The sequence below is a fragment of the Nesoenas mayeri genome (assembly GCF_963082525.1).
Source record: "Nesoenas mayeri genome assembly, chromosome: Z".
Classification (NCBI taxonomy): Eukaryota; Metazoa; Chordata; class Aves; order Columbiformes; family Columbidae; genus Nesoenas; species Nesoenas mayeri.
In genome coordinates this window covers 58577750-58596493 of record NC_137542.1, presented here as the reverse complement: position 1 = coordinate 58596493, position 18744 = coordinate 58577750, and the positions used below count along the sequence as shown (strand labels likewise).

At 42.5% G+C, this 18744-nt stretch overlaps 1 protein-coding gene across 1 annotated transcript in view; it reads right to left on the bottom strand.

The window, feature by feature from the left end:
- The window catches only part of ADAMTS12 (ADAM metallopeptidase with thrombospondin type 1 motif 12), a gene marked incomplete at both ends in the record, with an annotated part of 180521 nt that extends 166983 nt beyond the window's left edge, over window positions 1-13538 (bottom strand). Inside the window, 2 exons of the mRNA XM_080363013.1 lie at window positions 7434-7795; window positions 13412-13538. Of these exons, the coding sequence (XP_080219139.1) occupies window positions 7434-7795; window positions 13412-13538 (489 nt within the window). The remainder of the gene's footprint in view (window positions 1-7433; window positions 7796-13411) is intronic.
- Between the last annotated feature and the right edge of the window lie 5206 nt (window positions 13539-18744).

Genomic DNA, 18744 nt, shown 5'->3' with positions numbered 1-18744 from the left:
CAGGTACAGCACATTATTAATATGGCAACCAGCACAAACAATTCTGTTTGCTTCCAAGTCAGACCCTTCTTTTGAGCATCATGAAATGAATTAAAGAAAAAAAGTTCTATGAACAGCAGAACTAATAAAACCTTGTTTTGCCACTGATTTGCTTCTCATATGTGCACTTTTCCCTCAAATTTTCTCCAATCCCTCTCCTGAATCCTCCAGCTCTCCTCACCATCACCTGGGCCAGGAGTAGCACAGCACCCTGCTCAGTAACAACTTACTGCATTTGTTCATCCATCATTTCACTGATCACAAGTTGCCACCTTAACCTGCAAAATTCATAAAAACTTAATGGCTTTGATACCTCCATTTACCCATTTATCTTTCACATTGGGCTCAATTTGGCCAAAAACTTCCAAAGATACTAAAAGCAACAAAAAACAGACCATATTACAAACCTCACATTATTAAGAATCAAGACAAAATAGATGGTATGTATACTTCTGGATTCTGAAAGTTTAGACTAGAGTCACAATTCCACAAACAAAAAACAAAACATCAACAACAACAACAAAAACCAACCAAAAAAACCCACTATCACATATACCACATATCTACATACAAGATTCATTAAAAAGACTCATGGAAATTATGGAAATTGGAAATACAATTGACAGCTCTGTATACTAATATTTCTAGATAATTATCAAATAAGTAAGTACAGATTTAAACACAAGAATAACATTTCTTGAAATTATATATATAAAGTTCTCAAAAAATAGTTATGTTAAAGGAGCAAGACATTCTAACGTGAGGTACTCCATTCAAATCATCTCATACTGACTAATCCTAATTTTAACCTACCCCATCAATGACTGTTCCACTGAAACATAACAACAACATAATAAAAACTCCAGCCATACCCAGCTTATGGGCTAACAACTTCATATTGGTTAAAGGTGACAAGGCCAACACCAGGAGCCACAGACACAGCCAGATTCTCATGTATTGAGATCACTGATGAGGTTCATTTGACCTGTCAATTAGAGTATTTTTGCAGACAAAAGACTGGGGGAAGGGAGCTGGCAGATGGATAGTTGAAGTTCAAACACAAAGGGATGGATGTTAAAGCACTGCAGCAAATACTAGTCAAAGTTTGAATGATGAACTGGGGCAGGGGGGGAACACACCACAAGAAAAAAAAACAAACACAGAAGCACAGACCCTACTATTTTTGGATCATCTTGAAAACAAAACAAAACACCACCACACAACACAACCACAACAATAGTCAAGTATGGAGAATACCCACACATTTATTACTGTATGGAGAAAACCAGGAAACTAAGCCTGGCATAGAATAGATGCACAGGGAACACTGTACTTAACTTTTATTGTAATTGTTTCTCCTTAACAGTATTTTCCACACTACTATCTAAGAGAAGAGACATACTGTAAATACACATAGTCACTTAGCAAGTCTTTCCTTCTTTACATGTGCCAGAAGAAGTCAAATCACAATACTGAAATTTTGGAAGCTCCGTTATCTCCAGCCATGGAGCAATTTTCACCCCCAAAGAAGAGACTGGCACTTTGCTTTCGTGCCTGGCATTCTCCAGACACCTTATTCCTACATTTTGGTTCCAGCAAATTATCACTATCTGTACAAATCAAAAGAGGCTGCTATGGAGATGTCACTGACTTCTAAATCAAGAGACACAACTGTTATATAAGGCAAGGAAATGGCAAATGAAGAAATAAGTGACTCTGTTCAATTAAGCAAGGAGAGATGAGTGAAGGGGAAGAGACCCAAGGAGAAGAACTTGTGCATTTGTCTCTCAGAAGGAATTTACTTGAGGTAGCACAAGAATACACTTCATTTCAACAGCCACCCCAAATATGTTCTAGGGCTGTGCAATTCCATGTCAGGCATCATTAAAGAATTGAGTTGATCACCAGTGCAACTGAATAAAAGGTTACATCTCCCCCTTCCTTAAGTGTATTTCTGCCCTGTTGCATACTTGTCTACTTACTGTAATCAAAAACTACTTACATTTGAAGGGAAGCAATTTTGTTGGTTGCAGGGGGAATAGATGTGGCCATTTTTCTGGGCTATAAAAGTCAAATGTGTAGAACAGTAGCTTTGAAGAGCTCTGTTAGCTACCTTTAACAACAGACTAACAGAAAAAATTAGTAATAACCAACCTCATACATTAGGAGATACAGAAGCAGATAAATATCCCTATTGTAAGCTTAGCAATGGATTTTATTCTTCCATTACTTTAGATCAAAATATTATAAAGCTGTTTTAAAGCAAAGATTCCTTTATTCCTAAACCTCATCTGCAGAAAACACTGCGTAGCCCAACATCCTGATACAGGCTTCCCATATCCATAGGAAACGAAGATCTGAAGAGCAGTATTAGGCCATTTTCAAAGGGCACACCACCACTGCAGTGTTGTTACAGAACCTGCACAGAACTGTTCAACCTGAGACAGATCACAAGATGATAACAGGTGGGTCAGTAGGGAAAAGGCATCTCATGCTAACTAGAAAAGCTCCTTAGCATAAGTACCAGAGCTCACTCTTATGCTTCACACAATGGTGATGTCCTGCAATAAGGAGAACAGTTACATTTCTGAAGAATTCAGTCACCATTCTGCTTTTTGGTGAAAAACTTGCCACATCTATCATGACAAACACAGGTCTGCACGGACAGGACCTGCTTGGAGCATCTCCCACCAGCTGCCATGTAAAGAGAAACAGTTATACAGCCACCAATTAAACATCCACAGAGGCCTGCCCTGACTGTGGCTGGGCACAGGGGGAAGAACGGAGGTGGGGGAGACCTTTCAGAAATCCTGACCACAGGCTGCAAACTTGACTCAGTTTTCTACAGATCGCCAGCAGCCACCAGGTTTGGCATGTACGTCTGTCACTGCTACGAAACAGCGTTCTGCAGTAGCTAGATTTCAGGAAGGGGAGTAAACAAAAAAAACAGTGTTTCATGACTTTGTACTGCACTGCTGTTGCCTGGGCAGCGGACAGTGGCAACACTTCTTGTAAACTCTGACGCCCATCAGGACAGAGGTCAACCCTCTGGACCAGCTGGAGATACTATACAAGTCCCAGTATGGCCAGAAACCTACCAGGTACATGTGTACAGATCATTCTCAATATCCATAAGCTGATGTTCCTCCATTCTTCTGCCATTTTCGTGCTAATGCTTGTAAAGCCTTTGAAGATAAAAGTATTACCGGAAGCAACTGTCGATTGACAGCTCTACACTGTAAACAAGCGTCAAGGAAACAAACCTTTAATGATGCTCTGTCATCTAAAAATACTATAAACAATGTCTGTGTTACTGATGAATAAAAGAAGGCCTTGTTCCTAATGAAGAGGATGGACTATCAGGGAATAATTCACTTCCTAGCTCTATAGGACTGAGTACATAAACCCGGGGTATTCATTCAGTTTTGCCAAGACTGGCTCCCTCCCAGCTCTACTCAGAGGACAAGCTGACACTAATGCTACGACACAAGGGATCTCAGGACTAACACAGAACTAAGAATTAAGGCATTATTATTTTTAAAAGTTCATTATAATCTCTGGAAAGGCACTGTAGAAACAAAGTATTACTAGAAGTGTGCCCTAAATAGCCTGCTGAGACAAGTCCAAAAATTTCCACTGAGACCAAAATGACACTATTTTCTCCCTTTACTTCCTTTTGGAAACCTTCCTGTACCTAAGAGATCTCATATCTGCTCTTTCCAAGTGCCACAGTTTGATCTGTTTCTGGTGTTTCAGTAGTGACTTCCTCTCTGGGTTTTCTTCTCCAACTGTGATCCAAAATAAACAGCAAGGTCTATCCCACTCTTCCCATGTTAACACAATCTCATGCATCATTCTGCAGGACCCAGAAGCACAGAAGACTTAACAACTGACCCAGAGAAGACGAGGTAGAGCTTACAGCATCATGTTCTTCAACCTATTAAGAAGGTCATGACCCATTTAGTGTAAAAGGATATCACAAGGTGCTAGGAAAAAAAAAAAAATTTGGAAATTACAATTTAGTTCCTCAAGACCTCTACTAGTTTGTCATCTTTATCCTCTTGTTCAATTCTGCCCAAATCCCTTCATGAGCCTAGCCATTTGTTTCCAAAATATATTTCTGAAAATAGAGACATATTTAGATTTTCAAAAATGAACAACGTCATACAATGACTGTCCTCCCTATTCTTGTGTCTCAAATCCGTCACTCTGTTACACCCCTTATATGCCATCTTGAGAACATATAAATACACATGAAAATGAATTTTGTAACACATCAGCGTACTTTGTTTTCAAAACAACTGAAGAAATGCTGCAGTTCCCAAGTATGATGACATTGTAGCTGTAAAAGCAACATACTGTCAACCTGGAGAAGCACTAATGGCAAAAAGCTGTTTCCCACATTTTGAAAGTGTCACTTTCATTTGGCAACATGATTTAGTCGAACAGATGCCTCTCTGAAAACCACATCTTTTCAGCTCCATCCACTTGATTTACACAGAAGAAATTTGATTCTGAAGAGTGTTTCAAATAAAAATTATTATTAAGAGCTATATCTTTGCTACCTGAGCAATGCCCATGTAATGCCAAGGGAAGCAGGAATATATTTCAAAGTAAGAACACAAGGGAGATGAAAATCTGTTTCTGGGTTTTCTATATTTCCAGTGCTGTTTGTGAGTGACGTTTATGATAGAACACAAATCTACACCACACTTTGTTCTTATACACTGCTATTATCCTGGAAATTCATGAACTTTCAAATATGAACCAAATAGACTTCACATGAAGGGAAGCCATTTCAGAAAGAGGGTTAAAACTAGGATTCCCATCCCACGGGCATCTTTAGTATTTCATTTTGCTCCACTTCAGGCCAAAATTATTGGGGGGGTGGGAGGAGGTGGGCAGTGTTGCAAAAGATTACATATTCTTTAGCAATTCACTTGGACAAAACCGCAAGGTAACATTTCAACCATTTCTCACTAAAAATGTCAACAAAGGGGACATTCCAGTAAAACATATTTCTTTAATCAAATCGGTATTCTCCACTACTATCATTTTAACCAGCTCTTATCACTAAGAAATGCAAAAATCAGCAGTTTATGGATGACACATTTTCCAGTCACTCATTACCATGGTAAACTGGTGTCTCATGTAGCTTATTGACAATCATCTCAAAGACAAAATGAAAAAAAAAAAAAAGCACAGCATGTTTATCTTTTTATAATGTACCTGAGCTATCAAGCCAAAACAGCATCAGGAAAGGGACATCACCAATACTCCCGCTCTCCTTATCGGAAGGCTGAGATACCAGTTCTTACTGGCTCTTGAGTTATGAGGTTTGAGCATATCAGCACTCTGTCAGCTCACAGAGCTGGGCTGAGTAGCAAAGTTTTACTGGGACCAGTTTGCCAAAGCACACACTCAGCATGCGGTCCTGACCCAGGATGTCCCAGGTGAGGACCCATCCAGCAGCCACCACTGCCAAAGCATATTCTGGGAACTTGGCACTTTGAAGTGCACTAATTTGTTATCTTCTTTCCATCTCAGCCTCAAGGATCCCTTTTACCTCACTCTGTGCAATGTATTATTTCACAGAACTCTTTTTGTCAAGTAGTTTAGAATTAATCTCCCACAGTAAACCAGCTTATGATTCCTCTTCATCAGACAGATTTTTAGTATCTCAAATAATTTGTTCTAATTCCATGGTGTTTACCTATTCTCAGTTCTCCTTCCCTCCCTCATGAGAATAAACAGAAAAATCTTTTTCAGTGGAGAAACAAAACGTTCCAGGAATTAAAGAAAAAAAAAAGGCAGAAATAGACATAGTGCTGAAGAGCAAAAAAATGGGGTTCTCCAGGATGGAAATAATTTAATCAGGAAGCATAAGACAACCACAAATGGTTTCAGAAATGTTAAATTTTTATCCTGAAAACCAGACTGCACTTCTAAATGATGGCAAAACTATCTGTTAATAAATGTTTTCATATTACACTGCACCTGTTAGAAAACTTTTAGGCAATCTAAGACACCTTTCCCCAGCTTCTGGCACTCAGAGGAATTAAGAGGTTCAGACTCAACTCTCACTGCAAACTCTTCAGAGCAGTGACTCCTGGGCAAAGCCATCTTGGTTTTTTCCAGAGTCGCTTTCAACCTGAACTAATTATGATTCTTTATTTTCAAAGTTTCAGTTTAGTGGGGAGCAGGGAACCAAACCACAATAGTGTTTTTCTGATACAAGTGTTTCATCAAAAAGAATCCCCAAGCCTGTATTCTAGCAAACATTGCTTCACAAACCTCCAAATTAGAGTAAAACTCAAAAAGTTTGTAACCCATGTGAAAGGATCACTTTGAAAGTTATTACCAAGCTGAATTTAAAATGCAATTTGAGTACCTTTTTTTTTTTTTTTTTTAATATTTGTTGCAGACTAAATACTTCAGAAGGCATAATGAAGACTCAGAACCTCATTTTCAAGTTATCATCCTAGTGAAAACAAACATTCTGGTAAAGCGCAAGATAAACCAATAAAATGAACTACTTATATCATCACAACTCCTTTTCCTTACTGACCCTGCACGACTGTAACATGTTTCTTGGAAGTTTTGATAAGCTGGTCCCCACTGAAATAATTCCTTCGAAAATCCCTGATCTTCAGGCTCGTAAGACTGAAGCTTCTGACCTGAAGCCACGATCTGTTTCTCTAGGCAACATGCTGAGAGCACTCCTAGATGAAATGAGAAACTTTGGAACCTTACACATCAGAGGTGCCTTCTTGTTACTTCTTGTATATTGTCAGTATACTTCCGTAACATAATGATTTTCCAAAGTTTCTGAAAGCTTCATACTTCTCAATAGCAGGGAGCACATTTCAACGTTTACAGGCAGGCAGGGAAATGCATTTCTGAAGTTGCAGTGCAGTTCTGAAGCAAATTTCCCAATTTTTCCAACCTACCATCAGTTGGTTTGATTTGCAGAGCAGTTTCAGAGCACCTGAGCTACATTATTTTTAGAGGCAATTAAAACAGAAGCCCACATCCAGCTGCATAACAAAGGCACTCCAACTATTAACAGGAGCAAAGCAGTGACTGGATATTTGCATAACATCAATTCGTATGAATGATGTAGATGTTCAGTCCATACCACCAGGAAAAAAAAAATCTAGCAAAAAATAAACCCCAAGTGGACTCGGCATCAACTTTTGACTTTCTGATTCTTTCTTCCAAAACTCCAAATAACATCCATAATACTGAACTGACTATTTCAGAGCATTATGTTAGCAAGGTATCAGATTGGCTCATCCAGTTTCTTACCAAACATATTCCTATATAAAAGCTACAGCTCAGTTCTAATGACACCAAAATTAGCCCAGAACCCCAGCAAAGGTCACATCACTTACCAGGCCATTGCAAGCGCTGATCGCTGCTGTCCCACTCCCAGAACCTGGATGCAACACCGTGCCAATGAAGTGGCAAGGAACTCCCAAGCCAGTTCCAATCTTCGCGCTAGTGTAGTTGCCACGCCTCCGTTCTACTACATAGTTACGGGAAAGAAATCCCATGTGGACAGTCAAGTTAAAAAACAGATCCTTCTCCTTGTAGTTAATTTTGTAATATATGACATTTTCCTTTTTGCTGAGATCTCTCTTCTTCCTTGTGTTTGAGATGTGATGGTGTAAATTAAGAGAAAGAAAATTCCCGCTTGCATCTACTCTTACTGGATTGACCACGTGGTATTCTTGCAATGTCTTGATAAATTGCTCTGAGAGGAAGGTGAAAAGAAGAGAGAAAAAAAAAAAGCAAAACTCCAGTGAGTACTGGCCTGTTCAGATCTTGCATGATTTAAAGGGAAACTCAAAAGTGACAGCAATTTACCACAATAGCCTACCAAATCAAAGGCGGGCAATGCACAGGTTATCACACAATACAATCCTCATTTGGGCTTTCTAATCTCCCATTGTAACACTTAATTTAGAAGCTAAACATTCTGCTTTTCAAATATTTTGTCACCATTCATATAAAGGATTGACTGTCACACACACCCCTTCCCAGTCCCACAAGAGCTGGGAACCCTCCTGTCTTGTGTCCCCAGCACATGATACTCTGATCAAGATGATCCTCACACATCCAGAAAACTGACCACCTGAAAAAAAGAGATGGAGCCTTATAAATACACTTGGGTGAAGAAAACACCACTAATTGGTTTGACAGACTGTAGCAGTAGCACCTCAGTAGCCTCAGCTTTAGCAGATGTTGCAGCAGAGGAGGGAATTTTAAAGAAGAGTTTGAAGGAGAACGAAGTAACTGTGCCCTCTTGTATAAGGGGTTCCAACAAGGGTAAGATTAGACGCCTTATCACTTGTCAGGGAAAGAAAGTGTTACTGGCATTCTTCTCTCCTGCTATGATGCAGAACAAACAACAGCTGTTCTCAATTTTACTTTTTTTTTTAATTAGTGTAAAACTCAAAAGCCCTAGGCAAATAACATAAATCCATGTAAAACACAGTCCCTAAGAACTCATACCCCAAGGGATAGATCTTCCATTGGCACACTTAACTTCAGCCCAAGAAATCACATACTGAATTAATTTCATCAAAAAGAAATTGTGAGGATACATGTCATTACAGTTTCTGTTTCCCCAGGGCTCTTCTTCATTTCCCAAGGCTCAGTCACGTATATGTGAAGTGATTCCACCCCATTCATTAATTAAGCTGGTTAATAAAGCAATTAGCCTGCCCTAGGTAGTTCCAGACCAATTTACTCCTCCTCCTTACAACTAGTAAGACAATCCTTGTAGGCATCCACTGCCTGCACCTTCAAAGCCACACCAGATAAATCATGCCCAGACAGATTGCTGTCTGGATTCATCCCCTTTGGGAAGGAACTTATCAGCTGCAGCATGAGACATGGCTGCTTGTGTTTCCTGAGGCCATGGACCCTTGAAACATGTGCACTGAAACATGTACCATTCAAAAAAACCCAAAAAAAAGAACACACAAAAACCCCCCCTTTTCATCACATGCAAAACTTTGTGAGAAATCTGGTCTTTTCTCAGTAGCATCTTTGCTTCAGAAACAAGCTTATTCTCATACACAACAGATTTCATCATAGGTAAGCCTTCCTACCAGCCTGAAATGACTTTGTGCCTTTGCAGGACAAGCCACAGCAGTGGGCTCTTAGATCTCCATAGTCGCAAGCCTTAACACCATGGAGACTAACACCTACCGCAAATTCTGAGAGGCATCTCCTGCTCTTGTCCACATAAGCCCAGCAGGAACTAAGACATGGAAAACTCAGTCCACACCTTCATGTCTACAGTTTACACAGCCCATTGATAGCACAGAAGGTGCCAACTGCCTGACAATTTGGCAGCTGAAGCCAAACCAAAGTCAGTCTTTCCTCACACTCCAGAGTGAAGCAAAAAACAGATAGGGAGAAGAGAGAAGAAACACCAAAAAAAATACATAATTCACCTTCTGCTGGTAAACCATAAGATTTTAGGGAAGTCCCACATCCAATATTGTGCTAGCAAAGACAGGCTAACAGAGAATGCCACAAGACCAGGCCTACATTTCTACAGTTTTCAGCACAACTCATGAAATAATCAAATTAAATGCCTGAAGGGAAAGTTACTCATTTGCTGTCACTGTGCTATTCATCTCTACTTGATGTCTTTAGCTTATTCTGTTGTGGTTTAACTGTTAAGCTTCATGTAAGACCAAAGACTTGCAGTTTTGGACTTCAGATTATTCAAGGAAGTTTTCATTTCATCACTACAGTAATTAGTGTGTAAAGGTTACGGCAAATTAGACATCATCATCAATAAAATGGAAAATCATGCCTAAGCATCTGGTGGCAGCAGGATTATCAAAGCAGAGAAGTCTAATTTCTTCCATTCACTCCTTAAATACTCATTTCTGAATGCTAGTCACTAGAGAGGGGAATTATGCTACCCTAATAATTTACTCTAATATAACTGCAGATATGAACTATTAAAACATTTCAAAAAGACCATAGGGAATAAGATTACAACAGAACAAAGTTTAACGAGACAAGACTAAAGATCACAATCAGTTTTGTCTAGACTGTTGGGTAGAGGTTAGCAAAGGCTATCAATAATAGAACAACTTACTGAGCCTAATATTAAGCCCAACACACCACTTGACCTGTCTAGATGCGTGAGAGTGTAAAACAAAGACAGGACATACGATTTTGGTGATAGTTTTCTGTCCTTCTAGGAAAGAGCAATACTAAACTAGAAGGCAGAGGCAACAAACAGAATAACTTAAGACATGCAGCCCACGATGCAGAAGAATAAGAGCTGTATTCTTCAACACTAACTGTCTCAATTTTCCTAAAGTAATAATTAATTCATAGAATGATAAATGTCCTTGACTTGGAAGGTACCCACAAGGATCATTGAATTCAACTCCTGTCCCTGCACATGACAACCCCACAGTTCACACCATGTGTCTGAGGACGTTGTTCAGTCTCTCCTTGAACACTGTCAGGCTTGGGGCTGTGATACCTCCCTGGGGAGCCTGTTCCAGTGCTCCACCACCCTCTGGGGGAAGAACCTTTTCCCAATGTCCAACCCAAACCTCCCCTGCCACATCTTCCTGACATTCCCTGGGGTTCTGTCATTGGTCACCAGAGAAGAGATCAGCACCTTCCCCTCCTCCTCCCCTTGTGAGGAAGCTGTAGACTGTGATGAGGTCTCCTCTTACTCTCCTCCAGGCTGAACAAACCCAGTGACTTTAGCCGCTCCTCATACGGCTTCCCCTCCAAACCCTTCACCAACTTCATAGGCCTCTTCTGAACACTTTCCAGCAGCTTTATATCTTTTTATCCTGTGGCGCCCAGACCTGCACACAGTGCTCCAGGTGAGGCTGCACCAGTGCAGAGCAGAGTGGGACAATCACCTCCCTGCCCGGCTGGCAATGCTGTGCTGGATGCACCCAGGACACGGTTGCCCTCTTGGCTGCCAGGACACACTGTTGGCTCATGGTCAACTTGACACTGACCAGAACCCCCAGATCCTTCTCCACAGAACTGCTTTGCAGCCTCTCTTTCCCCAGTTTGTATGTACAGCCAGGATTGCCATGTCCCAGATGCAAAGTCCAGTACATGTCCACGTTGAACTCCATGCAGTTGGTGATTGCCCAGTTCTCTGATTTGTCTAGATTAATATTAAAACACCACAGGTTCCCATAAAACTTTGTGCCATCAAAGATTAAATCGAGGTAATCTACCCCCATGCCACTGACAAGCCTTGGAGTTGGCCTTCTTCTCCTTAGACACCTCCAGGGAAGTTCTCTCAGTCGAGCAGCACTGCTCAGGGATTTACAGGCCAGGAAAGGGAATACTTCCCTGCATGGCTTGTGTAGCTCGATAGAACACTGCCTTTCTGCAACTGCAGCCTGAGCACATGGGCTTGCATTGGTGTGGTGTTGCTTGTGACTATGGAGATCTAAGACAAACATCAGGCTGAGCCGGACATGTTCAAGTCAGTGCTTTGCCTTGCAAGCACAGTGTTTGCACAGGGCATGAGCAAGGTTCAGGTCCTTCATGCTTATTTGAAGCATCTAAGAATTGTTTCAAGTTGCTGGAGAAACCTTCCCTGGAGACCCTTCTAATTCTACATCATTTAAAACATCTGATAATACTCAAAACTATTGCTGTCTGTTCTGCTACTCTGTGGATTCAAACTCACCACACATGGCCTATATTAAGAATGGCTGTACACAAAATGAATAAACTAGGATAAAGAGAAAAACATACATGGTCTGTCACTAATGACAGGAAATGCACTATTTGTTTTAGACAGATAACATATTTGCTGACGAAATTCCTTTAAGATGTGACACGTAATCATTTGCCATTGTTTCACCTCCATCTTTGTAGTTCATCTACATCTGCCCCTCAAGACTCTCTGTCTTCTTTTCAAATGATTGCTTGGGATAGGAAATAGCATCGCTCATCTCTGCAGGAGGCCACAGAAAGGCTGCTTACCCTGGAAACACTCCAAGCTATGAAGCCCCATGGCAGAGAGCAGGTCTTCAACATTCAGCAAGGGCATCCTTAACTGTGCCATTCTCCACACTCATCACAGATGTGGAGGTAGTGCAACACTTAAAAGTCACTTCAGCTATGTAAGACATAAATTTTAGTCCTTCACACTTAATTCAATCTTCCTTTGCAAAAAAAAATAGCCAAATTTTGAACTGTTCCTTTACAAATAGTTATTTGCAAACACTTAGAAAAGCCTAGGTTTTTCATGCATAGAAAGTTACGTTAATTCTATATTAATTTCCAAATGCCTAACAACTAAGCAGTTACTAAGTGCTAGCACAGCCATCCCTGTTCTGTCCCATGTAGAGTCACAAAAATGCAATAATTGTTTGCATTCACTTCCAATGAATCCAGCAGGAAGTAACTTCAGGATAATTGTTCATTTATCAGGCATCTTACTTCACCACTTTTCCTTTCCACCATCTCTAAGGGACACAGAAGATTTTCTCCTGTGTTCAAGCTCTCCCACTAGCAGCACCACAGCTGCTGATCACATCAGGAAGGTTTTCAGGAAGAAAAATTTCCTCCTGCACTTTGGGGTCCTCTTCCATCAGGCAAAGTCTTCCAGCTAATTATACTTTTTCTCTCTTGGGAGCTGCTTCTCTGATTTTCCTTATAACAGGCAGCAGAATAAAATACCTGAGTTACACTCCCCCAGGGTACCACTGGTGGAATAAAATGAATCCACCTGAGGGAGCAGCCTCAAGAGACTCCTCTCACATATGAAGCCTCTCTCAATTTAATTCTTCACTGAATATAAGCAACTCGCAGTGGGGCTTACATCCTGGTAACACTAATTCTTTTGTGCAGAAGTGATAATTTGTTTTAAAAAAGAAAAAATGAATAACCAGAACAGTAAGTTTGGTGGGTTGTTTTGTTTGGTTGATTGGTTTTGATTTTTTTTTTCAGTTTAGTAGTACAAGAGATTCCGGTATTTAGAAAGATGCCTCTTAACGAGGAAGATGAGCAAAAAGCAACATTTAGCAAGACCTTCACCTACACAATGCAACTCATCGACTCCCAGAACACAGCTGCAAGACACAGCCGGAGCCGTGCGCTCCCATTTCCAAACTTCAAATGCCCCGGAGACGCCGGTGCCCGGGGGCGCTCGGGCAGCGCCAGCAGCAGGCGGGGGACTGCGGGGCCGACACAGCGGGGCTCACCGCCCCCCGCGGCCCCGCCGCGACCCGAGCGGCTGGAAGCACACCTGCGGCGAGGCCGCTCGGCGGAGAGGCGGCGGGAACTCGCTTTCCCTCCCGCCGTGCCTGGGGAACTCCCCGCACCCCAGCCCCCCCCCGCTACCCACCTTGCCTTCCGTCAGGGAAGAGGGAGTCTCCGGCCGGCGGGGTCCTGCCCAGACAGGGCGCTTGGGCGTGAAGGACGAGCAGCCAGAAGGAGACGTGCGCCGCCCGGCTCCGCAGGGCACATGGCATGGTGCGGGCGGAGAGCTCCGAGCGGGGTGCCGCGACCGCCGAGCCCTAGCCGGGCCGCGGCATGGCCGGGCGGCGGGGCAGCGGCGGAGCGGCCTCTCGGACCCAGGCGCCGCTCCCCACGAGCGCTGCGCGGGGCCGCCCCGGTGTCTGGTTTCTACCGGCGGAGGAAGGAGGGCTGTGGGGAGGGAGCCGCTCCGCCTCGGAGCCGCCGGGGTTAACACGCCGGAGCGAACCGGGCCGGGCCAGCGGGGAGGGGAGGAGAGGCCGCCCGCGGGGGCTGCCGTCCCCCCACTCCGCCCTACATCGTGGCAAAGGTGGGGCGTGAGCCCCGGCAGCCCTCGGGGGGGCCGGCCCGGACGAGGCAGCCTCTTCTCAGGGGACACCCGCGGCGGGGCCGAGGAAAGATCCCGCAGCCGCCCCGGCAGAGGCTGCCCCTGCCCGGCTTGCGGCAGGAGCGCTCGAAGCACGCGGGGATTCAACGCGTTTTCTGCCTCTTCGCGCCGCAACGGCCTCGACCCTCCCGAAGCGCCCGGAGCCCGAGGACTTCAGGGCCCGGCCGGGGCCTCTGGCTCCCGCGCAGCCACAGCCCGGCCCTCCAGCTGGTCTCCCCGGGCGCCGGGGCCGTTCCAGCGGGCTGCCACGTCGGGACCCCTTCTGAATGTCATCCCTGTGTAGGGGAAGTTTCTGACAGCCTTGGCACCTACTTTTTTATGTGTCTGCCATGGACTATTGAGGTGCTGGAGGGAGTTCAGAGAAGGGCAATGAAGCTGGTGAGGGCTCTCTAGCACAAGTCTGATGAGGAGCAGCTGAGGGAACTGGGGCTGTTCAGCCTGGAGAAAAGGAGACTGAGGGGAGACCTGTCTACCTGTCACTGTCTACAACTACCTGAAAGGAGGTTGTAGCATGGAGGGTGTTGGGCACCTGTCACTGTCTACAACTACCTGAAAGGAGGTTGTAGCATGGAGGGTGTTGGGCTCTTCTCCCAAGTAGCAAGTGACAGGACAAGAGGAAATGGCCTCAAGTTGCACCAGGGGAGGTTTAGATTGGATGTTAGGAAAAATTTCTTCCTGGAAAGGGTTGTCAGGCACTGGAACAGGCTGCCCAGGGAAGTGGTTGAGTCACCATCCCTGGAGGTGTTTAAAAAGCATTTAAATGAGGTTCTTAGGGACAAGGTTTAGTGCTAGAGCTAGGTTATAGTTGGACTTGATGATCCTGATGGTCTCTTCCAACTGAAATGATTCTATGACTCCATACCACGGATCCCCTCAGGCGAGGGATCCTGAGGTTACCGCACAGACGCTGCTCCCCAGATACCAAGGTGGGTGCCCAGGGCGCTGCTTGGGTGCCATCCTGTCCTTCACGCTTGGGCTGAACTCCTCATCTGCTTTGGTAGCCTTCTGCTTAAAACTGACTCAGACTTTCCTGAAAGTGGACGGCTGTCGCAGTTCAGCTGCCTTAACTGTGAGAACGGAACCTCGAACCCCAGAGAATGAAAATGCAAGAAAGAGTTAAAACTCCAAGGATTTCTAAATCAGATGGAAACGTGGCTTCTCACAGGCTTGAGACTTGATAACTCTGGAAACAGAACATGTTTATAAAAGAGTGATATTTGACTTATGAGTCATAATGTGCCCTCTTCTAGCTAACAGGATGACACTATGCAAAAGATGATTTATGTAATATTTTACATCCAACAACACTTGCCAAGAGAAGATTTGTTCATTGCAAAGTATTATAATGTAGCTGTCTGTATATTCTACATATGAATAACGTTACCTCGCTTGTTACAGGGACAAGGTTCCTGGTGTGCTTGCCATTAGGATTCTTAGAATAGTGTAGCCACATAGTGGGCACTAGACTGTTTGATGGTATTGGATATTGTAGCCTGCTTATCTTCTTGTCAGTAATTCCATGAAGTCAATTTAAAGATGTGAGCTGAAATTGGTATAATGTCTATAACACTTGACTATTGTTGCATACAACAAGCTACACAATTTGCCATGAATATTTTAAAATAATTTAAGAATAAGGAAGTACCTAAAGGAATAAGAAGGTAAAGGACTGTAGAATTAGCAGAACAGGCTAGGAGCATTGAAAAAAAAAAAAAAGGGTGGAAGTTCAAGGCATGGGTGTGTGTTTACAAAGTACTGTTTTAACAAACTTACTGAAGGCAATCAGAAAAACAGCCCTTCTATGAGAAGCATATAACTATTTGCTTCAATTTCCAGTCATCTTTTTAGAGAGGTGTTCACTGTGTCTGATGTGAGGCAACTAGTATTTCATGCAGGATCCCATCTTGGTTTCTTCCTCAGCAGGAAAAGTTAATGCCTGTTGGCTGTAATTCTCTCCAAGCATGAGCTGTTTTTTGTTCTGCCCTTTCCTGAGGCTACAGAGTTCCTCATTCTGGACTAACTCTCTCAACCTGTTGCTCCTCCTCGTTTTCTTCCCTGTTCTCTCTTCTCCAGACAGCACCACATGAGTGAAAGAAAAAATCAGGAAAAGATGAAAAAATAAATGTCTTAGTAACTCAAGAAGAATTTGTGGGAATATGGGTGGGAATATGGGTGGTTTTGTTTTATTTGATTTTTTTTTTTTTTTTTTTTAATGACCAAAAATTGTAGATGCAAAAGTCATAACGAATGGAGAAAGGGAACTGTGGGAATCTGATCCAAAACATCTATAATTCCCTGGGCTTTGGGCCAGCGTGCACATACAGAGAAGAAATTATTCACTGTGTGTAGTGTCAGAGAATACCCCAGGGGACAGTAGGTTTCCTGCCTAAGGGATGCTGTGGTTGTAGCTGACACAGTCACACACAGTTAAAATGTGAAGCAATGGCACAAACAGAAAGGACTTTCCTGCTGCGAGGACATACTTAGGCCAGCTATTTAAGTGACCAGGATTTATGGCATTGTGTCTTCCCAGTACAGACTCGATTCAGAAGAGCATTGGTGCACTATTAAAATAAGATACCTATATTTTAAACTATTTGGTCACTCATTAATAATTGTAAAAATCTAATTATAAGGACTTAATTAATGGTTTCCTGTTCTGAGAGACATAACATGAAAGACATCACCTTGGAGATTTTTATGAACGTAAGGGCGTTGTTTTAATATACCACAACCTCAGTTATAAAAAGAAAATTAATACAATACCACATCAGTTGTGACATCAAAAGTATTGCAGTTCAGTAACTGCAGCTTAACACAGAAAAGCCGGCACAGTTATTGAAAGGAGGTCAGAAGAAAACAAGATTTGTGATCAAGAGACACAGTCAAACCAATGCACAGTCCAAGCACAGTCAATATCTGTGTTCTTTTTAAATGGAAGTAGACCTTAAGCCAGAAGTAAAAGAACTGTGTGTATAGGAATGTATATGCTTGCATAAACGTGTACAGAGAGACAGAAAAGCAGAGATTATGAGCAGTGAGGAACGGCAACATAAGTTATGTGATTTGACGTTGACAAGTTGCTACAAAATGAAGTCAAACTGAAGACAGTCAGGAAATTTTGCCTCACTGGAAATGAGATTCTCCGACCCAAACTGTAAAAACCTAAAAGGCATATAATACACACTTGCTTGTCTGCTCGCCTGGTCAGTGGGGAGAGAAGATACTTCTGGAGGATAATGCATCCCATTCTGTCACGTACAAGGTGAGGCACTGTCTGGACCTGACTATCTATTAACTATACAGGCAGATTAACAGTTTGCTCGGACTAGAAATGTTGAGAAGATGTATCACACATGATATGGTGGGCCGTGTTAAAGGTACTGAGTATTAGCAGAGAGAGGAACTAAAAGAGAATTACTCTGAAACTCAATGACTCTGTGGAGTTTGCTGGGTAGTTATTGTGCATTCATCAATATTTTTTCTTGACACTGATTTAGATGGACATTTGTGAGTACTTTTATTTTTGACTTATCCCCTCTTTCTTATCTACAGATGCAGCCTTTTAGTACAGCTAACTGTTGGTAACTGAATCAGAGACACTGTAAATCTCTCAACTTCCATTTAAATTATAGCCTTTAAAGATTTTTGGAATTTCTTAAGTTACTCATGCAAAAAAAAAAAAAAGTATTTGCTGACATTCAACTTATGGTGTGTCTGTAGGAAGATTCAGGTAACAGGAAGAAGTAAACTCCAAAGTAGTCAGTGATTCTATTACCTGAGGTTTTTTGGGATGCCCGGATTCCTGATCAGTGTTCAAGCATGGGTTGTTATTTGTAATTGGTGAGCTAAGTCACAAAATGGTAATTTCTTGCTTGGGCTATGTGAATTTAAAAACTCATTTGGTCTTAGTGTCAGTATTAACTGTTTTAAAGCATGTTTCTGGAGCAACTTTGAGATTAATTTTTTGTGAAAACTAGTGCCAGGAAAGCATGTGATCAGTGATCTACCTCAAAAGCAAATGAGGAGAGGACATGAACAGAATTAGAGTAATTTTTAAGTTAAAATTTTTATCTGTATTCATATATTAGTTTCTGGAGAACATGTCAGTGGTCCATTAAGCATACCAATTATGTTTTCCTCTGGGTATGATGACTGTGTTGTCTAACTGAGATTTTGTAGTGAAAACCTGTGTACATTTCTTTCTGCACTTTTAAGAAAATAATTGCCATGAAAATCTTACTACGGTGGACACACACAGAGTCACACCAAACATTCACTCGCAGGATGGAGAAAGTAGAATTGTAGAATTATAGAATCATTTAGGTTGGAAAAGATTGTTAAGATTACCAGGTCCAGCCATTAACCTAATACTGCCATGTCCACCACTAAGCCATGTTGCTAAGAACCTTGTCTAAATGCTTTTTAAACACCTCCAGGGATGGTGACTCCACCACTTCCCTGGGCAGCCTGTTCCAGTGCCTGACAACCCTTTCTGTGAATAAATTTTTCCTAATATCCAATCTAAACCTTCCCTGGCACAACTTGAGGCCATTTCCTCCTGTCCTATCACTTGCTACTTGGGAGAAGAGACCAACACACTCCATGCTACAACCTCCTTTCAGGTAGTTGTAGACAGTAATAAGGTCTCCCCTCAGCCTCCTTTTCTCCAGGCTGAACAGCCCCAGTTCCATCAGCCGCTCCTCATCACACTTATGCTCACAAAAAGCCAAGGGAAGACCATATGGGTTCCAGAAATTAGAAATGAGAAAATAAACAAACGTGATGTCCATTTTTTCCCTACTTCTCTTTCC